Source organism: Colletotrichum costaricense (genome assembly GCF_030867565.1).
Source record: "Colletotrichum costaricense strain IMI 309622 chromosome Unknown Scaffold_13.1, whole genome shotgun sequence".
NCBI lineage: Eukaryota > Fungi > Ascomycota > Sordariomycetes > Glomerellales > Glomerellaceae > Colletotrichum > Colletotrichum costaricense.
The window spans coordinates 311,098-335,545 of NW_026848242.1; the positions used below are offsets into that span (position 1 = coordinate 311,098).

At 53.9% G+C, this 24,448-nt stretch overlaps 9 protein-coding genes across 9 annotated transcripts; 5 read left to right on the top strand and 4 right to left on the bottom strand.

Annotated features, from left to right (window-relative positions):
- Positions 1-48: 48 nt before the first annotated feature.
- On the top strand, positions 49-1,071 carry CCOS01_11538 (uncharacterized protein; the record flags this gene model as incomplete). Its single annotated transcript, XM_060459691.1, has 1 exon — positions 49-1,071. The coding sequence occupies one exon, from the start codon at positions 49-51 to the stop codon at positions 1,069-1,071; it is 1,023 nt and encodes a 340-aa protein (XP_060309522.1).
- A 1,289-nt stretch (positions 1,072-2,360) lies between these two features.
- On the top strand, positions 2,361-3,255 carry CCOS01_11539 (uncharacterized protein; the record flags this gene model as incomplete). Its single annotated transcript, XM_060459692.1, has 2 exons — positions 2,361-2,617; positions 2,946-3,255. 2 exons carry the CDS (start codon positions 2,361-2,363, stop codon positions 3,253-3,255), a joined length of 567 nt encoding a protein of 188 aa, XP_060309523.1.
- A 2,396-nt stretch (positions 3,256-5,651) lies between these two features.
- CCOS01_11540 (uncharacterized protein) lies at positions 5,652-7,384 on the top strand (the record flags this gene model as incomplete). Its single annotated transcript, XM_060459693.1, has 2 exons — positions 5,652-6,959; positions 7,055-7,384. 2 exons carry the CDS (start codon positions 5,652-5,654, stop codon positions 7,382-7,384), a joined length of 1,638 nt encoding a protein of 545 aa, XP_060309524.1.
- Positions 7,385-8,424: 1,040 nt separating this feature from the next.
- CCOS01_11541 (major facilitator superfamily transporter) lies at positions 8,425-10,686 on the bottom strand (the record flags this gene model as incomplete). The annotated part of the gene is made up of 3 exons (XM_060459694.1): positions 8,425-9,685; positions 9,741-10,467; positions 10,533-10,686. The coding sequence occupies 3 exons, from the start codon at positions 10,684-10,686 to the stop codon at positions 8,425-8,427; spliced, it is 2,142 nt and encodes a 713-aa protein (XP_060309525.1).
- A 754-nt stretch (positions 10,687-11,440) lies between these two features.
- Positions 11,441-12,310, bottom strand: CCOS01_11542 (uncharacterized protein; the record flags this gene model as incomplete). The annotated part of the gene is made up of 2 exons (XM_060459695.1): positions 11,441-12,170; positions 12,240-12,310. 2 exons carry the CDS (start codon positions 12,308-12,310, stop codon positions 11,441-11,443), a joined length of 801 nt encoding a protein of 266 aa, XP_060309526.1.
- Positions 12,311-13,770: 1,460 nt separating this feature from the next.
- Positions 13,771-14,462, top strand: CCOS01_11543 (uncharacterized protein; the record flags this gene model as incomplete). Its single annotated transcript, XM_060459696.1, has 2 exons — positions 13,771-13,931; positions 14,033-14,462. 2 exons carry the CDS (start codon positions 13,771-13,773, stop codon positions 14,460-14,462), a joined length of 591 nt encoding a protein of 196 aa, XP_060309527.1.
- Positions 14,463-14,662: 200 nt separating this feature from the next.
- On the bottom strand, positions 14,663-15,187 carry CCOS01_11544 (uncharacterized protein; the record flags this gene model as incomplete). Its single annotated transcript, XM_060459697.1, has 2 exons — positions 14,663-14,889; positions 14,974-15,187. 2 exons carry the CDS (start codon positions 15,185-15,187, stop codon positions 14,663-14,665), a joined length of 441 nt encoding a protein of 146 aa, XP_060309528.1.
- Positions 15,188-19,506: 4,319 nt separating this feature from the next.
- CCOS01_11545 (amidohydrolase 2) lies at positions 19,507-20,487 on the bottom strand (the record flags this gene model as incomplete). Its single annotated transcript, XM_060459698.1, has 1 exon — positions 19,507-20,487. One exon carries the CDS (start codon positions 20,485-20,487, stop codon positions 19,507-19,509), a length of 981 nt encoding a protein of 326 aa, XP_060309529.1.
- Positions 20,488-21,985: 1,498 nt separating this feature from the next.
- CCOS01_11546 (abscisic acid ABA receptor) lies at positions 21,986-23,751 on the top strand (the record flags this gene model as incomplete). The annotated part of the gene is made up of 2 exons (XM_060459699.1): positions 21,986-23,169; positions 23,490-23,751. The coding sequence occupies 2 exons, from the start codon at positions 21,986-21,988 to the stop codon at positions 23,749-23,751; spliced, it is 1,446 nt and encodes a 481-aa protein (XP_060309530.1).
- Between the last annotated feature and the right edge of the window lie 697 nt (positions 23,752-24,448).

Genomic DNA, 24,448 nt, shown 5'->3' on the forward strand with positions numbered 1-24,448 from the left:
TTCAATTCTTCTGTCCTTATTGAATCACATACATCTCACTCACTCAACATGACCTCCTTAGACCGTCTCATCCTCAAAGAGGCACCTCTCTTAGATCCTACTTGGCTAGCGTTCGAGGAAGAAGTCAAAGCCAAAGGCCCAAAGAAGACATACTCATCATCCCTCGACCGCCAGCCTGTCTACGCGGAAGAATGCAGACAGCTCAACGCCCGAATGCTCGCCCCCGGCGCACCATACCACCACCTATCGAACACCACACTACAGCCACTCACAACCCCCTCGAGTCTAGACCAGTTCGCCATCCCGATCCTCCGTTTCTCCGACGACACCGACGACACCGACAACAACACCACCGGCGACGAGATCGTCGTGATTTACTACCACGGCGGCGGGCTCTACGTCGGCGAGGCGGACAGCGAAGAGCTATCATGCAGACGCATCGCCAAGGACCTGGAGGGCGCGACGGTGTACTCGGTAGGATACAGACTCATGCCCTCGTCCCCGGCCTCAACCTGCGTCTCCGACTCTCTCGACGCCTTCCACCACATCCGCGCCCTCCACCCGTCCCCCGCAACCAAGCTCATCGTCGTCGGCTCCTCCAGCGGCGGTCAGCTCGCCGCCGCCGTCTCGCAAGCCGCGCCCCGCGGATCCCTCCACGGCGTCCTCTTACGCTGTCCAGTCACCAGCGACGGCGGGAGCTCTCTGGACTATGTGCCTCCCTCCTTGCGACACGCGTATACCTCCTCCACCTCGCCTTCCTTCGTCACGAGTCTGTTGGGCGTCTTCTCGCGCGCTGTCCCGCGCGACGGGCTGGAGAGGATGCCGCTTGAGGCCGGTGCGGAGACGCTGGCTGCGCTGCCGAGGACGTGGGTGCAGGTTTGTAGTAATGATACGCTGTACTCTGACGGTGTTTGTTATGCGATGGCGCTTGCGGGGGCTGGTGTTGAGGTGAGGGTTGAGGTTGTGAGGGGGTGGCCTCATACGTTTTGGTTGAAGGCGCCTTGGTTGGCGAGAGCTGTCGAGGCGGAGGAGGAGATGGTTTGTGGGTTGAGGTGGGTTCTTGGGGGGTGAGGACGGAGGGAAGGTTTCGGGTACTCCCACTGTCTCGATAGACTATCTTTTTTAGATTTTCTTCCTCCTTTCTAACTTTCCCTCCTGCAAAGTTCATTCCTCTACGTATATAAGAAGGACTTTGATATAAGAGGGTAGTAATGATGATATGAGTAGTGAAAGGGGTATTCATCAAGATGAATAGCAGGAAATCGATTTTGTCACCCACTTGGCAGGGTCCTGGCTGATTGTATCCGTTCTTCCTCTAGATACTAGTGAGTGATTGGGAAGATTGGCTGCGACCATGACTCTACGTAGGGCTTTCGTCGTATTGGGCTCGTACGCTCCATATAGAAAGGCCTGTTACGTTTTTGTTTCCCTTCTATCTTTACACCACTTAGTCGATCAAGCCTGATAATGGCTCGATAGAGAGAATTCCAGCTTGCATGGCCTTGACTGGGATCGTCGACAGCGTCAGATTTTGGTCTCATAAACCCTGATTGGCATGATCGATGAGATTCAGAAGCAGCTCAGGACTGAGTCCCAAGTATTGGAGCATTAGTTTTTGGTTCTATGAGTGGAAAGAGGGCAAGGTCTCGCCATCCTCGGAAAAGTATATCGCTCAGAAATGATGAGCTGCTTCATGAAACCGGTAAAGGATCAATCAAATGATGCTAAGATCCATCTGACAGGTGGCCTCGTCTACATTAATGTAATGATCTATCCAATAATATCTCTTGAGATAATTCCAGTGGTTGTAGGGACGCCTTGTTGAGCCTGGCTCTTGGGTGTTGGCACTCACTGCACCATGAAAGGCCCAAGTGACGACCTAATAGGTTCAGATGGTCTGGAAATCGCAAGGTACCTGCCGTATTTAGGGGCTATATTGAAGGAAGGGATCGATTATTTTTGAGGAGGACTTTCTTTGAGAATATTACAATCACATGACCAGCTTTTTCCTAAGTAGCGAAAAATAACATCTTGAGGCTTCACTCACCGCCCACACACGTGCAACTATTCACATCCCACTCTTTTATTCCCTCTTTTAGCAGTCGGTCTCTCCTTCCTTCTACTTCCTTCTGCACTTTCCTTGTGAGTATATCTATCTCACTGCCTGGGTGACGCGCCAGATTTATTCCGCCTGCCGGTCAACTTATTTGTTCCCTTCTTCTCTCCTCCACCCACCACTTCCACTTCTTCACCCACACAACAACCCATCTGCGAGAATACCTCACTTCTCGGATCCCAGACAATCAAAATCACCAACTATCCCCTTCAATCAATCAAACCACCCAATACCGACATTCACAATGGCTGGTGAAAACGGTGACGCGCGCCGCAAGGGAGGCGAGTACTCGACCAACCCCAACACTCAGCGCACTCGAACCTACCTCGCCAACCAGACTCCTGAGCAGAGAGCCCTCAAGTCCAAGGTCTTCTCCGAGTACCGTGCCTTCCGCACCACCTGCATCAAGCGCGCCAGCATGTCCGACTACATCTACGAGCGCGACCGTGATGCCAAGGTTAAGATGCTGTCTGACGCCCTCAACAAGCTTGTTGCGAACCGGTAAGCAGCACTGTTTGTTATCTCATCACCTCACCTTCTGTCAATTTTGCCGTTTCCTTTGTTTTCAATTCCTGTCGTTTCTACTTACTGCTCTTGTTCTTTGTTTTCTCATGCGGCTTTATGAGTGAAACCACATCCTCTTGTTATCTATATTTCCTCTCATATCTATTCACCACTCCAGTTCTTGAGCTTCTATCAGCCGTAGCTCTCTCACGGTCTACAGTTTTCCTCATTTTTGCTTATCACTCTTATCCTCCATGTTCTCATGCGGCTTCACGTGTGAAACCGCATCCCTGGGGAAGGAATACAAACTAATGATATACAATAGCACTGCACGCAACATTGAGTACATGGGCCAGTCTGTCAAGCGCTTTGCCGAGCGCTACCATGACAAGGCGTTCCTTCGGAGCGTCGAGGAGGCCAATGCCTCGACTGCCCCTGCTCAGAAGAGCACCACTGGCTTGGCCAACCTTGGCCAGGAGGACTCTGAGGAGGACACCGCCAACAATGTTGGCACTGCTGCCGCTGACATCTCGGAGGAGTTGGCCACCATCAGCCAGCTTCTCGACATGCAGGCCAGAGCCAGCATGGAGACCTACAACGGCCTGACTGACATCATGCACGGCCTCGGCTTCTAAGGAAGCACCACATGCATGTACACTGGGCACACTCGACACTCTTTTGGTTGGACTGTCTTCTCTTCTTGGCGGGTCTTCTTGGGCTTTCTGTTTTTTTCGGGTTCCGGCTTGGGATAGACGAGGGGTTTAGGAAGGAGTGCTGGATTGAGAAAACCCGGTGGTCTACATGGGACGGCTTGGAATCGCGACACCAGACGGATTTTGAGGAAATGCGAATACAAGACATGTTCGCCTGATCAATAACTTTGACACGAGACCAAGTGATGCATGTGAGATGTGATAATGGGGATGCAAGCCTTTTACCGGAGGATTGAGCTCGGCGATGGAACACAACGATCTACGACACGTCTACTTTGTTAACCTTCACTTTCGCTTTAGGATTACGTGGTCCACGCGACACGAGTGAGACCTCTATTTTACACCGAAGGCGAGTATCTTGGGGCAGATAATTGTGACACACCGGACACAGGCCTGATTCTATCACGAGTGTCTGGTAGGTACGATGGGCCAAATGGCGACAAGTGCAGAAATGATGGTCGTCGATGAGGGGACGCGACGGGAAGTGAAGGATGACTTGAGTTTCCCGCCGAGCCTCAATATATGCATGCGCGAGGAACCTTGTGTTATGTTTCTTGACCCAAGTTACCAGACAGCGGCGGCATCGAGGCGGGAGATCTCCTTGTGCAACCCGATTCTCCCCCACGACCACCGGCGCATGCGAGGTGATGCTGAGGCGGAGCTTTCTAAAGCTGGCAGAGCGGATGGTGATTTGATGGCATGGCTACTCGGAACGCCTGGATAAGATAACTTACATATACAACTGTAGAACTGGACATGTCTCAAGTAACAGAAGGGTCAGGTCGAGATGATGGCGTGCTACCTCGTCGTCAGATGGGAGATGTCAGATTAAAGTCAAGCACGGTCGGAGCACCGATTGAGGTTGTGTTAGTGTTGCAGCGCCCCGGGTGGAACGCGATCCACAAACGCCGAAGCGGGCCCCAGAGGGCTGCACTACAGGTCCGTGACGACCCCACCTTACAGATGGGTGTGGTGGGGTTCGGCGGACCCGGCGGAGACTGGGCGACTCACGAAAATGCAAAATTGCCTTGTGATGTCTGGTTTCTCATCAGAATACATCCACAATCCCCAACATGATTCTGCCCTGGCCTCGCAAACACGCATCCACAAGAGACTCGGTAGAGCGAACCGCGCCGATGGTTTAGTGGTAAAATTCTCCGTTGCCATCCAGCAGCGTCGGGGAGCCGGGGGTTCGATTCCCCCTCGGCGCATCAATGGGCGGGTCTATCTTTTTGCAGGTTTGTGGTATGCGTCCAACTTTGTGAGTATGATGTGGGCCGCTCTCGCAGCTTCCTTGGCATCACAAAGCGAGAAGTAGGAGACTTCTCTGGATGCTGCTAGTTGAAGTAAATTGCACGCGCTCTACTTACCTTATTCGGGGGCCGATCAATATATTCACATTAGCATGACCATACTTCACATTCTGCAGATCAAAGAGAGGATACTTGCTTCCTGTTGCTTCGCGTTCATACACGCTGCTGTTCCTACGCCCGCTTTCCGTATTCCAGGTGCTCACGCGCAGATATCCTCGTTGGCCTATAGCGCGAAGATGGAAGACGACCAAAAGCAAGTAAGGAGAAGATTTGGAAGAAGGCCATGGGCCACAAGCCAGCGTCCCATGCAAGCCGGTTCACTGAGCTTCGAAAGAAGAGAACGATCAACGTAACTCGATTTGTTTCTGTTTGGCGTTTGTACTGAAGGTAATGAGAGGAGATGATATCGATGCAGCGGAGAGCCATCTGCACCACCTCTGTAGCCACCCGGATGGCATCTCGCAGCTTGGTATGAAACCCAAACATTACAATTGAAAGCGGCCGGCGAACATTTGCCCGTTGAATCTCTTTTACTGAGTTTTTCTTCATAGACTCTTCGCGAGGACATGATAGAACCAGTGAGAATAGAGGACTTGAGCGTCACCTGCAGCTTATACCACCTTCCAAGCACAATTTTGCGTCCATGTTCACAGGCATCTCCACCAAATTATGTCCGGTCAGGTTTATCTATCTCCGTTCAGCAGCTCTCCTTCTCTTGCCTTCTCCCCTCCTCTCTTTTCACCCTTTCCCACAACAACACCTCCGAACGGCAATCCTTCCTCCAACGTCCACCCCAGTCCGGCAGCAACCATCACTTCTGCCCCGTAACTCTCCCACCATCTTGTTCGCACAAGTTGAATTGGCAGATTCTTTCTCTTTCACTCAGTTGGCGACTTGGCCGGCCATTCGGCCTTTTCTCCCTTTCACTATTCCGCACCTCGTGATCACCGTCTACTGTCGAAGCGATTTACACTTGCCCTTGGCATTATTCTCGCTCTACCCATCATGAATGATTTGGGCATCCGTAACGCAGCGGCCAGGAGATATGCGCACGGAGAGAAGCTCGACCTCGTACCCCATCACCCATGGGAGCCATTTGGCTCGGGGAAGTTCCCGCCCTTCCAAGACGACTACCAACCGCGCTCGCTCCAGCCCACAGCGGAGGAGCTCAAGCCGAAGAAGCCTCAGCTCAAGATCGTGGGGCCGCTGCGAGCCGGCAGAGACGTCGGCTCTCAAATTCTGCTCTGCAAGGTCGTTCAAGCACCTACGGACCGCAACGACGTCAAGAAGCATGCACCCTTTCCGAGTTTCCCCAGACAGAGCAAGGTAAGGCGATCAGACAACTTCGTCGTCGCAAAGGTATTCGACCCCCGGCTCTATCCCATGCGCGGCGGACTCGACCTGGCCAACGAACCCCCCTTTGACGACGCCACCGTCGCGTACAGCGAGCTCTGCCGCGAGGCCGCGGTGTACCAGTTCCTCTACGAGAAAGGAAAGTCCGGACACCCTCACATGACTGCTCAATACTATGGCTGCTGGGTCACCAACCGCAAGGCCTTGAACAGCGATTCGTCCCCGGACGCCTGGGTCGGCCTCATTCTCATCGAGTACATTGAAGGCCTTTCGATTGAGGCCATGTGCACTCGCGACCGTAACACCGGATACCTCCAGCCGCCGCTAGGCAGGGATGTTTCGCTTCATAGCGATCACAAAGCGGAAGGCAAGGGCCAGGCCAAGATGCTGCCGCTGGATCGCCAAGTATGCTTGGACGCCATCAAGAGCCTCCTCGGTCAGATCGTTGTGTGCATGCATCTGGGCGTGTCCGTCCCCGACATCTTTCCTCGCAACGTCTTCCTCACTCTCCGCAACAACGGCCTTGATCTCCCGACGCCCAGAGTCGTCATGTTGGACCACCTGTTCTCCTATGTCTGGGAGCACACCGAAGCTGGCAAGGCAGGGGTACCAGCCTACTTTGCCCATATGAAATTGCCCCCCCACCCATGGGAACAATTCGGTATACGCGGTAAGATGCGTCAATTCCTCGGTTGGATCCCTGAGGAATGGGATGATGGCAAAGCATGGCCAGAGACAACGACCACCCAGGGGGCTGCTGCCACCACCGCGAAGTCCTTTGACGACTGGCTCGTGGACTGCTTCGGTTCTTTGCAAGACAGCAACCCAGATTATACCGTATACCCAGAGGAGGTCTCTGACAGTGACGAGGAAGAAAAAGAAGAAGTCGGGGAAGAAGATGATAAAATTGAAGTCTCGGACGAGGGAGAACCTCAACTAGACGTGGAGACCGTGACCGAGGTAAGTCCCGTTGAACCCTTCACCCCCCACCCCCACCCCCTTCCCACCAAAAATGCGCCTCCCAAGTTTTTCATTTGCTAACTTTTTCTCTTCAGATTGATCAAGAGCAGGCTTATGCGGAGATGCTAAGACGTCGAAGAGAACGGGAGGATGTACGTGCCCGGGATGCCTCGATCCCGCAACGCCCACGCCCGCGCCAGGCCCGCACCACCCAGGACATCTCCCCCGGCTCACCCACGCGCAAGGCCGCAGCGGAAGAAGAAGAAGGAGGGGAGCAAGAATCCTCAACGACGTCAACCAGCTCCACGTCCCAGATCGCCAACAGCCCCTCTCACCAGTATCTTGGCGGGCTCATTGTTCGGGAAGCCACCGGATCGGGCTCGGGTAGCGACGACGAGCAGCAGCAGCAACCGCCGCAGTCCTAATGCCCCAGAGCGGGAGGTGAGAAGCAGGCTCGACTCTCTCTCTCTCTCTCTCTCCCTCTCTCTCTCCCTCTCTCTCTCTCTCTCTCACTCACTCACTTGCGAGTCGTGATCGATTTCGGCTGATGGGATATCGGCGTACCTTGGCGAGGTGGTGAAGACGGCTAGCTTACCAGACTTCTGTTGGATTTAAAAAGGGAGGGGGAGCGGGATAGGGTTTGGACAGTCCGTTTTTGCTTCTTCTCGCAGTGCTTGGTTTTCTTTTTTCGCTTTATCCAAGGTAGATCTACACCGTCTATCATTCTTTTCCCATAAAAAGGGGGGTAAAAGAATAGTCAGTTTTGCTCTTCCATCCATCCTTCCAAACGCAGTCTTCTCCGTATGTTGCCTCGTGAACTGTTCCCTATTCATTCATCATGTACCACTCACCCTCAATGTGAGGAACGGGGTGTGACATACTACATCGAAAGGGAATAGGGGAGGTCGAGTGCCATTTGAAGTGACGTGTAAAAGTCGAAAGCAAATATGCAATCACCTCACATTCATCAGCGGCTACGACTCGGCTCGACAAACACCCTCAACCCTCAATCAACTAAGAACACAAACTTCATCGGCAATGGCATACCCGAGCAGAGCCCGGATCCCACAAGTGACATCCCGCCGGCAGTCCAAACGTCAAAAACTTCAGGAAAATAGCTTCATCTAGATTCGATTCATTTCTTCTGGGACTTGTTCTAGGTCATATAAACTCTAAAGGTATCATGAGAACAAATGTCGGCAAACAAAGGCCATATATTAGCCCCGATCTCCAGGTGGGAAAGATGCACTAGTCGTCAAAATCCAACCCATCCAACAAATGCATACTTGGGCCTCATTCCCACGTAAAATATGCTACCCGACTCGTTGGGAAACCCCCCATCTAGTGGTGGACAAAACTTGTAAGATGCTGTGATGCAAATGCAAATGTAGATCCCCTAAACTCCAACTCCATGCAGAAAAATATGAGGGAGAAAGAAAAAAAAAAGACAAAGGACAATGCTCCTCTAGAACTTCTCCATAAAGTTCTTCCTCACGGTCCACATACGCGCCCGCTTCCCGTAGATGAACATGGGAACCGTGGCAAATAGGAAAATGAGCTGAATCACGCCCAGCCAGATGAACACCATTTTGGGTCCGTCCGAGGTAAGCCAGTGCGTGACAAACAGACTAAACACGAGTCCGTGGAAGATGTTCTTGCTAAAGTTGAGCGTGACGAGCGCCTCGCCCGCGTACTGCCGGTAGCTGTCGACGCAAAAGGTAATGGACGTCGTGGACCCCAGCGTGCAGCCAAACGAGATGAGGCCGAAAAAGATGGTCGGCACGATCCAGTGGTCGCGCTCCTGCGCGGACCAGCCGAAGCCCATGAGGCCGATGACGGTGGTCACGAGCACCGGCGCCGCCATGACGAGGCGGAACTCTGGCTCGTAGAGGCCGCCGTTGCGGCGGGCCATGGCCTTGACGATGATGTCGCTCACTTTCCCCGCGACGGCGGTGCCGAGGATGCCTCCGACAAAGGGGGAGAGGTAGACGAGACCCGTCTGCAAGGCGTCAAAGTTGTACGACTCACGGTTGCGGTAGATCAAGGCGACCGACTCGGAGACGACGATGAGCCAGCCGACGGAGAGAGAGTAGACTGCGGCCGACCACAACACGGCGGGGTAGGCGAAGAGGACAAAGGGCCGGAGCATGACCTTGAACCAGCTGTCGTGGTTCAGGCGGCCGTTCCAGGGCTTGAGCTGCTCGGTGAAGGATTTCGCGGGCTGGTGGCGGAGGGTATGGGTGTAGGCCAGGGCCTTTGGCGGTGAGTTGACGTCGGAAGCTTGCATCTTGAATTTTTCGCTTTCGATAGCTGGGGCGTTGTGGAAATAATCCGATCCGGAGGTGGGTGTGCCGGACGCGCCAGACGTCCGCGAGACGGGCACCGGGTTGGAAGAGTCCGGCGTCTCATCCTTGACGTCCTTCACCTGCTTGTCGATGCTGTCATCCTTTTTCTCGTTTGGGTCTGGCGCAAATCCAACGTGAAGGTCCTTGTGCGGATGCGAAGCAACGTGTGGCGACTGTGGCGTAGGACTTGTGGGAGCTACAACAGCATCTTCATGAGCGCTATGGGCCTGAGGAACGTGATGGCGTGATGAGAATCGGCGAGTAAAGCTCGGTCTGCGGGACGGCTTCCGTGACTTGGGGAGCGGTGTTCGGTCCCAGAAGGTCTCTGGCACGAACAGAAACAGAAGCACGCCACAGAAGGCAACAATCATGGCAACAATCCTGTCGAAATATTAGCGATGCAGTCTTGTGGTATCCGTACGTGTTGACTGCTTACCAGAAAGTCCAACGCCATCCAAGACCTTGAATGATGAGGGCACTGACGAGCGGGATGAGGTTCTTGCCGCCGAGCAGCAAGAGTGTATAGATGCCGATTCGGAACGCTCTCTCATGAAGGAAGAAAATTTCTGCAATGGTGGCGGAGGGAAGACACTCCACGGGACTGACTGCAATACCCTGAAAGATTCTAGCTAAGATGAGAGAGGTGAAGTTTGGTGACAGGGCTGCCCACACAGAGCTGAGGATGAAGATGATGGAGCTGAAGAGGTAGACGGGCCTCTTTCCGTACAGAATAGCCGTGGGAGAAAAGATGACGGAACCGAGACCCATGCCCATCATGTACAGACCAGTAGTTAGGGAGACTGTCTCGGTCTCAATGTGGTAGTCTTCGGCGACATTGGTGAAGCCAGCGGCAAGCAAGGGAGTCATGCCACCACCGACCATGCAGTAGAAACCAAGAGACAGAAGAGCGCAATCGCGCCGCCATGAAGGCCAGTTGAGAGGGTCATTTGCAGACTCTTCAGGCTGAGGGTTGAGGATGATTCCGTCCTTGGTCGTCTTTGCATCGGGCTCAGGTGGGGCCGCGTTGGCTGGAGATTGGCGGCCGGTCGGTGTGTCTACCGGCTCCGGGAAACCAGTGGGGATGGATGAGTGGGAAGTCCTTGCAGGCGCATTGCGTAAGCCGAGTGGCTCGTTGCGATGCGCAGCGAGGAGAAGCACAGAACCTGCAGGGTGTCAACTTGGTGGCCTTGGCATGAGCGGAAAACCGGAAAGGGGGTTGATTGCTTACCAGGGACTTCAATCGTTTTGGGGTCGTTGAGAACACCCATACTCCATTTCGGAATATTGGTATTCTCGTCATCTGTGGCTTCGGCACTGTCGAATTTAGTTTTGTTCCCAAAGATGCCACCGAAGCGACTCTTCCACGTGAGGACGCCCGCCATTTTGAAGCGTTCCACAGGATGTCTTCCCAGCCAGGTTTGGCGGGGCAGGGCCAAGGAACTCTGTTTGCTGTCGCTTTGGTCTACTACAACGGCAAGCTATGCGGATTTTGTTGTTGTTGGGTAAGGGAGAAAAGCCAAAACAAAAAAGGACGAGCAGAAGGATGAGGTGAAAGGAGGGTGTCGTTGGGCACGAGGGGTCGACAGAAAATTTGTCCTAAGATTGGTCGAGCATAAGGCAGTCTGTCTGGTTCGACCGTGCATCCAAAGAAGATGAGATAAGGTTGCAGATGTCCAAGAGCCGGATGAAGGAAGATGCCGAGGCAGTACGACTATGCGCTTTGGGAAGAAATACAAATTCTTCTGGAAAGCCCTGCGCCGGTGCGAGGCGATATATGCGGAGACGGTGAAAAGCAACAATTCTAGGAAGAGACCTTGGTTGGAGGAGGAGAGGGAGAGGCGGAAGATATGGGGTAGAAAAGGTGTTGGCGCAACGAAGCTGTCGATGGAAATAGCGTTTGGATGTCAATAACGAGGCCAACCTCGATGGCAGATGATGGGCTGCGCGCACTGCGCAGTGGGAGAGAGGAGAAACTATCCAGGTCCGTGCAGAACGATGGCGTCAGACTGGTAACGCGCCGTTTGACTGTGATTAAGAGAGCGAGGGGGGTCTGCGTCTCACGTAGGGGCAGGCGACCATGAGATCAAGGATGAACCTCGAGCTTTATGTTGCCCTGGCGCGAAGAGGGACGCAATGTTATCGTGCCCTGGCAAAGCCGCAAGCCGCAAGTCTGGGGGAATGGAACATGGGATGGAAATGAGATATCGGCGCTTGGTTGTCAGGATTGGCCGGCCACCGAGTCAAGCACCGCGCACAGGAGGCAAGGAAGACGAGATGCAATTCATGCCCAGCAGCAGCAGCAGCAGAAACAGCATCAGCGGTATGGCAAGGTATCCGTACTAAAGTACCAATAGGACCGTATTCGTACACAGTCGTAGTAGCTTGCAGGCTCGCAGAATCAGCTGGTGGGGTTTTCTGTTTGTGGGTGCCAGGTGCGTCGCGTCGGGCGGGTTCCGTGGGGAATTTTTTGAGCAACTGGAGGGGTCGAGAGACTCGAGACGGCCCTTCATCCACTGGATAGACTCGACGCAACCTGGACAGATTGGCAGGTGACTCGACGTTGGCGGGTGCGTGCAAAGTGCGATGATGGATCAAGGATTCGAGGATGGAAACGGCGTTGGCGGCGAGGGCGGCGGTGTCTCTCCTCAGTCCTGGCAGCCCGCAGCCTGCAGGTTGTAGGTAGGTATCTATACGGAGTACGTACTTCCACCTTTGTAGTATTGGCACCAGGCCATACGCAGCAGATGCGCCTGCGGGGGGGCGCTTGGGAGGCACTTGGAGACTGGCGATAGCCTTGGTGGACAAAGGAGGTGAGGAAAAAGGGCCACATGTCCAACTCCAAATGCCGCCCACAGCCAATACGCGTCTGCAACAAAGCCAAGTAGTGCCCCGGATGGCAGGACCCCTAAAAGCGAGACTAAAACCCCTTGCTCACAAGTCCGTGGGTGACTGGGTGGGTGACAGAGAGACTTCAGGTGCTGGTCGCATCTTCTCCACTTGGACCATGTGAATCAGCGGTCCAAGATGGTGGCGACTGGCGAGGGCGGTGACACCAGATCCATCAACCAAGGGATATCCAATAATCCAGCTTTCATGATCCATCATGTACCTATCGCTGTGCGGGCAACGGGAGGCTCTACACAGTAACGTTGTCGACAGTGCGGATGGGCCTCAGCTTCATCTGGGTAGGTAGTCACCGAAAGTTGAGAGTTTGTAAATGGGCAGGTAGCGTACGTACGCAGTAGAAGTTATGAATTGATGTCTTGGGGTCTCGGAGCAACCCGAGCGGTGCCAGACCACCACCACCACCATGGGCACCATCTGCATGTTTTGCTCGTCTCTGCTGACCTCGGGCTCGGATGTAATGGAGCATTCTTGTTACCCCTCCAAAGTGAGACTGACCCCATGGTGAGATTTGCGATGGAGGGATGGGCTCGTGTGTTATTCTGCGGCCTGCCCGTCGCATAGAGAAAGGTTAAGTGAAGTGCGTACTGTGTATGTGTGATGTAGAGAGTCTTGTCGTTGGTCTTGCGCCGCGATTAAAATGCGGCTGAGTGGTGGTTGACGGAAAATAAGACAAGGAGCAATTAATTGGGAACCTTCCTTCGCCAAGCAAGAAGTACAGAACACGAAGTACCTTCCTTACCTTGCGGTGTAAAGTACTCCGTACCTGGCAAGTCTGGGCAGAGTCAGAGTGCGAAGCTGAAGACAAAAAAGAGCAGGCGCCATGTCTGGGCGCCCAGAACGGAATGCACCTGCACTTACCTTACCTTACCGCAATTGCCGTTGGTGTCCTCGACTCCTTCCCTGCCGTGCCTGCCCTGTGCTTCCCTGAAGCCTGAGGTGGACCCCTGCAGAATTTTGCTTACGTCATGCAGCCTCAACGTCATCGTGCCGCGTGCGTGACAAGGTCTGACCCCATATATTCCTACACCGCCTTCCCCAATGGAGCCTACCGTGGTTTAAGCGCGACAGCGCCGTCTGCCAGGAAGGAAGGTGCACCTCCTGTTGATTTCGATTGCGACCGAACCTCCAGATGAACGTCGGATTTTCCCGTCATTGACAACAACAGCTACCAGCCTTAAGCAATACTACCTACAATATTCCCTCCCTCCCTACCTACCTAAAACCTCGACTAAGCTGTCCAGCTGCTCGGAAAACCGTTGACGCTACATAATCATCCATCCACTACCACCACCCTGTGCTATATCGAACCATTGGCTCCAAAGATATCTTTGTTAGCTTGCTCCATATCACAGGTACTCCCGCAACTGCCACCTGCAGCCCTCCACTCGTTCTTGTCCAAGAATTCTGTCGCATCTCAGCGGTGCGACTCGCATCACGACACATCACGGGATCATCTTCAACGACGTCAGTCGGCAGCACGCTGCATACATCCTTGGCATCTGAACAGACCAGACAAGACAATCGACATTCACCATACCATATCCTGCAGTAAAATCACCATGCAACTGCTAAGACATACCGCCCGCACCGCTTTCCGGGGCTGCAACAGCAACCTCACCAATGGCGTCCGTATTCCGCCCCCCAAGCATTCCATCTCTGCCGCCGCTGCCCACTTCTCCACGTCTCGTACCAGCCCGGCCAAAAACCAGATCTACGCATCGTAAGTGGGCCACCGCAGATTCTCCAACCTCTCTGTCCAATCCTTGCCCTGGCCTCTCCTCTCGAAAGCGCCCGTCCGCTAACCTCTGCTTCGGGTGCCAGTGTTCGCCGTCCTGACGACTTCCACACCTATCAACTCCTCTCTTCCTCTTCTCGCACACCACTGATAACACTGTGGACCACGTCTTGGTGCGGGACATGTCGAGTCGTTGCCCCTCTAATACAATCCATCGTAGAGTCTGGTGTCGGTGAAGCCGAGGGCGGCGTTGGCTATTGCACCGTCGAATTCGACTCTCCCGACGTCATGAGCGGAGGACTAGGCATGACCTACATGATCACCTCTATCCCGACTCTGCTAAGCTTCGACAACCAAGAGGCCCAAATACAGACCAAGCTTCACGACGCCAAGAAGCTGACAGACCGCGTTTTCCTCGAAGAGTGGATCAGGTCTGAGGCTCGGCGGCACGGCCAGCGCGGAGGTGGCGGAGGATCCGGCGGCGTTTTTGGAGGATTGTTTGGTGGTTTCAAATGATCAAGACGGACGCTCGGCTGGCTCAACAATCGGGCATATTTCCAGCAAAACCATGTGTCTGGTGCATCTGGCAGCACGAGGCAGACAAGGGCACCGAACGTGATCAAAACGAAACGCTCATCATTCGGCTGGTCGTTGACTAATAATGCAATACACTCGATCCCCTCATCCCACCAAATTTCTCTCTCTCTCTCTCTTTCTCAAGGCGTGTAGAACACCTCCTCGACGGGCTTCCACCACGCCGGCTCGCCTGCTTCACTGCTCACCGCGCCGGGAACCAGAGACTCTTGCCAGCCGTCGGTCATGGCCCACCATTCGCGGACCTTGGGGTTCTCCTTCATCTTCTCCATGTCTCCGGCGAAGTCGTAGCCGACGTACTTCATGGTCGCAAACAGAATACGTGAATCGGGCTCGTGCCAGATGCTGTCTGTTGAAAGTCAGCTTTGAAAAGTCGCCCGACATCGGGATTCGCAGTCTGCCGTGTTGGGGCCGACACCGACGGATGACCTACAGTCGACAATGTTGCACTCCTTGATCTGCTTGAGCACCTCGGGCCAGACGTTGGCGTGGACCTCCTTGTACTTATCGATGAACTCGGGCTTGAGCTTCACAATCTGGGCAATGCGACGACCGGGGTTCTTCTGTCTGGAGGATACGGGCGCAGGAGTCTCCACCTCGGTTGGGCTACCGGGCGCGGGGGGAGAAGAACGCTTGTTGGACCACATGATGCTCGTTGGACGCGTTTGAAGGGTTCGTCGTCGATGGCGGAGGTGGTGAAGTTTTTGCTCGCAAAATGTGCTCGGCGGAGGGCTGACCCAAGTGTGTCCCGCGGACTCGGCCGTCGGCCTGGCGAAGCTGGAGCGTCTGCTTAGAGCCGATCGATCAGCGGGGGTGTGACCTTGGACTCGAGAGTCGACGGCCGGCGGAGAAAACGACGGAACTCGGCCAAGTCGGGGGAAGAATGTCGCGAGGCGGGGCGCGAGGGGTAAACAGAATGCGGGGATTTGGGGAGGGGGGCACCACGGCTACTCGTCCACACCAACAAACACTGCGTCGATACACAGCACTCACACGCACACACCCAAGTAATTCTGCAGCGCGGGGAGAACGGCTGGGCAAACAATCGCTACACACACATAAATGATGCACACCTATCTGTTGGAGAGCCGTTGCTGCGACTGTGATGCGTAAAGAGGCCGCTGAGCGACGTAAGAGGAGGGGATCACGGGGGGAACACTCTCTTAAATACTGGCGCCGGCAGTGTCTTGGTCTGTTCCGCTTCATCCGTCGGCCAAATCTCGTCTATGGTGGGATGTCTGGTAGACAATGCGGCAATACGTCGTACGGTTGGGACGCGGATTAGTCAACTGCAGCAATCTGTTGGGCCGCAAATCGTGGAGATCGTGACATGTCCGGTTCGTCCGCGCGGGAGATGCATGGCAGGCCCGACAAGCTTCTTATACCTTCGTCAGCCCGACTCAAAGGTGTTCGTTCCTCCTCCCCGGTCCAGCAAGCTTGCAGCAGTCGCAGCAGACCTTCAGTACCGGGGCCCCGCGTCAGGTGCTCCACGGTGCCGCACCGTCTGAAGTTGACGATGATCTGAGCGTCTCCGGGCGTGTCTCACTCACCTCACTCAACTTTGCGAGCCCTACATCTAGTCAGCCCTCCAACCTAGAATAAGTGTAGTCGCAGGCCGCAGGAGCAACGGCGGATGGGCTGTCAAGGTTCCAAGTCTGGAACGGGATGCTCGAATTAACCCAGCCAGTAGAGTTCCTTCGAACTACCTCCATCCCTGACACCTCTCCGACCCCAGTCAACCCGGGTTTTCGGTCTCGACTCTAATGGAATCACATACTCAACACCCACCCCCACGAAACCGCACGGGATTGCCTGTTCCAGCCTTGATGGGGGTTTTGTCTTCGTATCTCTGATTGCGGTCCGTATTCTGTGTGGTTATCCGCCCCTCACGGCTCTGGGTCCTATTTATCGGCAATGTGCCGCGGGTAGCGTGCGTTACTTGCGTTGCTTCCGCCGTGACATGGTTTATTAATCTGGCCCGACGGCGCTGACCGAGAGAGGTGAAAGGTCAGAGGTGCGCTTGTCGCGTGCGCCGCTGGCCTCTGAGTGCGGAGCGGACGTCGGCTATCTGCCCGCATCTAGCGGGGTTTTGATCGGCGAATCAGACGTTCTGTCCTGCATGGGTCTGTAGATGATTCGAATGCTCTCGTGGTTGCATTGCATGCTCAGTATTCGCCGTGGCCTATTGCTGTGCTCCTTTACAGAATCTTTGGGAGCGCGAGTGGCCTGGAGGTGTCTTTTGCGAGTGAAAGAAGTGTATATGATTCTCTTGAGATACCTCGCCGAGTATTCTCAGACTTTAGTTTCCCATCACGTCACATATGAAGCTACGTTATCTTGTGAGCATGCAACGCGGAGAAGACTGAAATGCTTCCACGTCTTTCTTTAATTTTGTTTTAGTCTTTCTTTCATCAAACTCATTTCAGCTACGATGGCATCCTCTTACAGAAGTAGGGAACACGTACTGGTGCCCGCGTCTTTTGGATGAGATGAGGATAAGGTCTACGATGTGGGGAGTATACCGCGAAGCTCGTGCTTCTATTTTCATTCTCCTTTCGAGTATAGGGTAGAGTATGGAAGGCAAGGTTTGTTGATTTGGAGCTGTCGTGGGCTTGGTGGGGTGAATAGTGTGAGGAGTGTTCCGCTAGAAGCTGACGTGGAAAACCAAGTGGCTTGCTTTATCTGTAGGTGCTTTGACTTGAACAGATCTTTTGTGACTTGGAGATGTACGTGGCCATCCCGGATATGGTGTCGTGATGATGTGTGAGAGGATGGGTGACACGATAGTTTGCCGCTCAATGCCTTTGCTCTAAAACTGCTATTCCTATTCATCACTACTTATTTCTCATTCATCCCTCACAAGGTACGCTTTGAAAAGCATTTAGTAATGACAACAGCTATAGTGGCTCTAAGAAGGCGGCTAGTGGTGTGTTGATCGGCAACCTATTTGATCACCCACTCGTCAGCTTATGGACGGCTATGAAAGTTGAGGGTACTTGCGGCTTTTTACTTCCCAAGACGCGTTATTGCGGATAGATGATTGAGATCATCGTACACGTAGCTCAACTCTCTGATCGTCTTACTAAGAGCATCGAGAGTACAGCTCGTCGTGTTCAAAGTCGATCATTCACTTGTTGCCTCTCAGTCAGTCTCATTCTTTTCTACGAAAAGAAAATCTGAATTGAATTGATGCTGGCATATGTCAGATTCCAGGAACCCGCCTTCTGTCACAAAGCTCAGTGCTTGGCACATTTTTCTCTTCATGCCTGGCGATTTCCGGAGCGAGGGATGGCGCGGGTAGATTGGTCTTCAAGTCTTCCCACATACCAAGTAGAAGTCCAGCAAACGTTCGAATTTTGGAAACCACAACAAGAATCAGACCGAGACAAGAAATCATCGAACGCGTTCTCAAAATGATCCAGAGAGCAGTAAGGAATCTTAGAGTAGACTATACCATTCCTAATTTACAATGGGATGGGATATCGAATATAAGACTGTTTGTCCAGCATTTTAAAGGTTGAATTCCACCGGTAGTAAAGACGCAGCTGACCCTGACTAAGTGGATGAAGTACATTCACTGTTGCCCTCAAAATGAGCAAACTCAATAGTTTCCAAGAGCCTCCAATTTATCCAGAACCCACGATCGAAAAGACATCAGTGCCTAGAACTTCCCAACCTCACAAGTCAACCCGCCGTCGGGGGACATCCTCATCTCGGCCGAACACGGACCCCCGGACCCAGAATCGGCCCCAATTCCTAGATTACACAACGCCAACTCCAGTCTCCAGCCCTAAACCTCACTCCACCCACTACAGTCATAATCTCACTCCCAGCTCTAACCCGCATCTCAAATCACGAGTTCATCCTGCCAAGCGTCGATGGTTTAGTGGTAAAATTCTCCGTTGCCATCCAGCAGCGTCGGGGAGCCGGGGGTTCGATTCCCCCTCGACGCAATTCTTTTGTTTGTCGTGGTGATCAATGCGCCTCGTCGAAGGAGATGAAATCGTGGGATGTGGATTTTCGGTTTTGGTGGCTTTTTTGGGGTGAGGTGTTGTGTGGTGCGGGGTGGGAGGGTGACCCACTTCACAAACACACGCGTTTGCAAAGTGGAAAGATTAGAAGGACCAGGTGAAGGGATGATTAGTGATGTTAATGAGTGCATGAAGTGGTATGTTCTTGCTCAATGTACGTATGTAGGATCATATTATGGCAAGATTGTCGGTTGCGAAACCTACTTCGAGGCCTGTCCATGTTCTTGGGGAGTTAGTTAGTTGTCTTTTGCGGTTCAGAACTAAGGTGACAGACAGACTTGCGAAATTCGTTCAACATTATCAAACTGACGACTCGTTGCACCAACTCTATTAACGAGGGAGCGAATTGCGGATGTGTTCTCAAGGCTAATTTGATGTAACAATATAGCTCCCGTGACACCATTCGTTCAGATACCAGGAGAAGTGACCCAGGCTGTGTGGGCATTCGCCTACACTCTGCCAAAACATGCATGCTCTTACCAAAAAGTTGAACATTTGCACAACCAGCAAAAACTAATGTCCCTAGCAAGGCTCGAACTTGCGACCTTTGGATAACCCCCGGATTGTTTCCCGGCGTCATATGTATTTGATATGAGACCAACGCTCTACCGACTGAGCCATAGAGACGATCTTGTGTGAGAGCGGCCGCGGTGGGTGGCACCAAGAAGCGAGAGAGGGCATCGTGGGCGGGGCGGAAGGGGAGAGACGATAATTGTGGGAGGGGAACGGGGCCGTGGAGATGGGAGGGTCTTGGCCAGTCACGACTCGCGATCGTGATGGATGGAGAGGGAAACGGGATCTTTTGATTTCCTCAAAGTCGAACCAAGTGTGTGGACCGGTAGTGTGTGTCCCAGAACGAAACTAGACTCGATCTCCCCTCGAGACCACTTCCCAGTCACCCACTTACACAGTAGTACACTCCCACCCGCGCACCATCACGGCGCCTCAACCCTCAGCAACCTCTCAGCATTCCGGAACGCAATCATCTCAAGCTGCTCCCCCGTCACCATCCCACTATCTCTCAACTCCCTCATCCACGCGAGCCCGTTCTCATTCTTCTCAAACGGGTAATCGACACTATACAAAATATGTTCCACGGGCGTGTTCCTCAACACGCACGCCAGCGGCGCGAGACCCCACACCCCGCTCGTGGTAACCCACACGTTGCCCTCCCACACCTCCCGCCACCCGCGCCGCCGCGGACCCCAGCGAACCGAGAGCTTTTCCACGCGCTCCATCATGAAGGGTAACATCTCTCCGAAATGCCCAATGATGATTTTCAGGGAAGGGTATTCGTCGAAGAGTCCCGCGGCGAAGAGCTTGAGCACGGCGAGTCCCGTTTCAGAGTGCCACCCGAACCCGCTGGATCCCATACTCCGCGCCGCGCCGGGGTCAAAGTTCCCCTCGTACGCGGGCCGCTGGCTCTCGGAGGGGTAGGTAGGGTGTAAGTACACCGGCACGTCGAGCTCCGCCGCCGCTTTGAAGACGGGCCAGAAGCGTCTGTCATCGTAGTGTTGTCCGTCGACATGCGCGTCCACCAACGCGCCAACGAATCCCAGCTCCCGGACACAGCGCCGCAGTTCCGTCGCCGCGGCGTCCGGTTCGGCCATCGGTAGCACGGCGAACCCTGCGAAGCGCGCGGCGTTGGCGCGGACGGCGGCCGCGAGGTGGTCGTTTGCGAGGCGGCTTAGGTGCGGGGCGCGGGGGCCGAGGCCGGGCGCGTGGGATACGATTTGCAGGCTGATGCGGGTTTCGTCCATGTTGGCGAGGCGGAGGGGCCCGACGTCTTGGAGGCGGGATGAGACCTCGGGGAGGTGTTTGAGTTGTTCTGAGTATATGTCGGAGAGTTCTGTGAAGAGGTCTTTTGCAACGAAGTGTTCTTCTAGGGTGATTAGTTTTGGGAGCGGGTCGGACATGTTTGCGGGTTGAGGTGAGTTCGTGTTACGACTTAAGAGGGCTTGCTATGTGATGATGTGAGAGGTTTGAGCTGTATGAGTTGAGGTTCAAAGAGGTGAGATTGACTCTTATGTCGTGTGTTCGAAGCCATGGTGGTGGTGGCGGACGCCTCGGCCGACGTCTCCCGAAGAAGTGTAACCCCGCATGCTGTATTCAGATGAATTCATGTGAGACATGCAGCTCGCGAATCTCGACCCAGCAAGTTGTCTTGCGATTTGATAATCAAGAGCTGTTGAAAGATCCCTCCGTCGCTACTGGCATCTTGATGTGTGGGATTTTACCTGCGAGACTCATTGAAGGCCTAGCGAGTAGTGTGTCTTATTGTGGACGGCTCCGTGATTTTTTACACCTTCACTCATCAACCATCTTCTAACCACGCAACGACATCTCAAATTTTCCTTCCCGAGACGAAATGCTTGAGCAATTATGAGACTGTACTGAAGCTGCACACTCACAGACGATACAATATTCTGTGACTATCCCCTGACCACTGAGTGAGGGGAAGTCATAGACAAACCAAAAGCCGAAACTATGTACATTAATGTAAGAGAGCGTATGGTAGGCTACTCATACTTAGATGGCGAAATGTAGAAATCATGCCAATGCAATACAAATTCATGATTACTTCTTAAGCAGCAGAGTTTCAGCAATTCATGTTCATGTGCTCGACGCCATCTCATTCCAAGGCGACTAAACTCATAATGAAAGTCAAGTACAGTAAAGGCCTTATACTTGATTCGAAACCTTCAAGTAAATACTAAGAGACAAATACCCCCTCGTACTCATAGATTTCATCAAAGGTCCAGCATCATATGTACTTATAACAACGATGACGATGAAGCCCCAAGTCTGGAACCAAGCACTCAGAATCTCTCTACCAAAATACCCAGAAGGACGCACTATTTACCCATCGGCCTCGTACTTGTACAGCCCATCCGAGGATCAAGTATCACCCGAATGGCAATCACAAAACATGGCTGGCCTGGCCCACGGTGATAAGCAGTACCTAACAGCCACCCTTCTTTATCCACGGAGCAGAGCCCCACTTCAACGCCCCGAACCCCAGGGCCAAGCCCGCGCGTGTCCCCGCCACGACGATCCGAACCCCCGCGGCTCCCCCAACCTCCCCCCGGGAGCCCCTGAGTGTCAGTGCCTGGCACCCTGGGTGCGGCATGCGACTCCCACCGCCTCCAACCCCGCATTCCTGCCCCCCGCACCCGGAACGGTCACCGCCGCCTTACACCGACCTCACACGACCACAGCTGAAAGTAAGGCACCTCACCTTACCCAAGCTCCACGAGAGTCGCGCAACCTCATCTCACTTGTCTTACACATCACATCTCACTCACCCATTTACTCACTCATTCACTTACTCCCACACCTCACTCACCAATACCTCATCTCATACAACTTAAGTCAACTCATCCCAACACCTCTAAACTCCAAAAAAACAAAACAATGGACGACCCCTCGACCCAAACAACCAAAATCCTAACCCACCTCTCCAAAACCCTCTCCCTCTCCCCGCCCCAATCAACCCACCCGCCCGCAACCCTCACCGGTCTCCCGACATCACACACCGGCACAGCCTACCTCTTCCTCTCCGTCTCGGCACACCACCCCCGCCTCCAGATCCACTCCTACCCGGCCATCCACTGGGCCCGCGCCTACATCTCCAACATCCCGACCCCGTCCGCCCCGATATCTCTGCCGTCTAGTACACAAGAGACAGCACGAGACACGTCCGTCCTAGGCCTCCTCTCCGATGCTCTAGCCGGCCCCGCCATCCGCGCCTGCGTGACGAAAGACCTCCTCCACGTCCGCAAGTTTCTCGCCATCCTCTCTCCCGTGTTGGAATACATCATCTCTTCCAACGCAAACGCCAATTCCTCGTCGTCTTCAGCACCGGCGATAAACTCCTCCACAGCAATGGACCTAGACGCCCCAGAACCGACAACAACGACAACACCACCCCTGCCAAGCTGCCTCCTCCACGGCCTCGCAGGGACACTCTACCTACTCCGCCTAATCCGCCACTGGGTCCCCTCCTCCGCGCCCCTCGTCTGCGGTGCGATAGTCCACGTGTCAGAGTACCTTCTCGGCCCACATCCCTGGACATGTCCCTCACGATTACCGTCGTCGTCACAGCCACCTCATTCGTCACCACCGCCGCCACCAGAAGACACCTACGGCACAACTCACGGCGACCTAGGCATAATAACCCAACTCGTTCTCACATCCCCTCCCCTCGCCGCCTCTCCGTCCCTGACATCCCGCCTCGCAGCCCTCCTAGACCTCCAGTCTCCCAACGGCGACTGGCCGGGACCATCACCCACCTCACCTTCACAACCTCCTCGAAGCGATGTACAACAATCCTCAGACGCACCGCCAACACCAGCACAACAAGAGCCCTCAGAAACAGCGGCGGCATCAGCATCACAACCACGATCCCGCGGCTTCGCCTCCGGCCCGCAAGGCCTCGTCATCTCCCTCCTTTCCCTACGCCCCTTCTTCCCTAGCCTCCACGATCGCATCGACGCCGCAGTTGAGAAGGCCCGCGAGTTTCTCTGGGCTAGGGCGGTTGATCCTGAGGGACCGACTGAGGAGGTGAATCTGTTTTACGGGTCGTTGAGTACCGCGTTGTAAGTTGCTCTTTATTTTATCCTGTGTCATATGAATGTGAGAAGTGGACATGGACCCTTTAGCCCCCTATTCTTTGATGGAGCAGACACGAGTGTCAGTGTGTGATATCATTCCATCATACCGTTGACATCTTCTTCAAACAACCTGCTCTCATAATCACGAGTCTTCCTCGCCTATCCACCCCTGTCTTTAGCCGCCTCCTATATCTCGCAATCCTGACCCTCTCACACACGTATCCAAGCCTCACCTCTGATCTTCCTCTCATCACACCCATGTCAAACACCACCCCAATCTCATCCACCTAACTAACATCTCCCAGAACCTTCCCAGAAGGCCCCAAAAGAGCCCACCTTCTAACTCAAAAACCCCCCTCACCAAACCAACCCCTCTCCCCGCCCACATACACCAACACCACAAGCACATCTCAAAACCCATCAACACCATCCCCCTCCTCCTCCTCGACACCAACGACACCACCAACAGCAGGCTCCGTGACAACAGCACCCCACCCAGGCTCCGCATACCTCCACGCCGTCGCCGAGCGCGATATGCCCCGCATGATCTTCTACAACGACATCTGAACCTTTCATCCACTCGGCCTCTCCCACCATAACGGTAGATAGAGGGAGAGCATAATCTCACCTCTGGCTTAAACTAATACAAGTACCCATCTGTACCAACCTTCTCACCCCGATTACAACATCATACCGTCCTGAAGATCTCTACTACCGATTCACTGCCACCCTCCCTTCACCAAAGAAGTAATCCACATCGTTGCCTATGCTCTTCACCCGACAGGAATAGGAACGGTAGCGGGGGGGGGGCTCATTCAACTACGAAGAGGCAAGCTCCTCGGTACAACACGCACAGAAACAGAAACAAAGCTTCAACCCGCGGACATGGCCAGGCGTACATAGGATATAAGATACCCCAAACATAAATTCCACCTTTCCTTGGAAGAGCCTAGATACCACACATCATAATACCAATACTTCACTTCACTTCGTTGTTTCTTCGCATGTAACACATCTGCTAAACTCGCCCATGATACCTCACTCATCACACCGCACAGTCAGTCACCATGTTACAAATAAAAACGTCATAGTCAATGGAGTTCATTATTCCAAGAGCGCGTCCGCCCCCCGATCGCCAGTTGGGGACGAGACGACGGGTATATCGGCCACCTCACGCCACACCACAGCCACAGCCACTCTCTTCACTTCAGTCGTATATCCTTCAGGCCTGAAGGACCACAACCATCCGCAGAAAGCAAAAAAC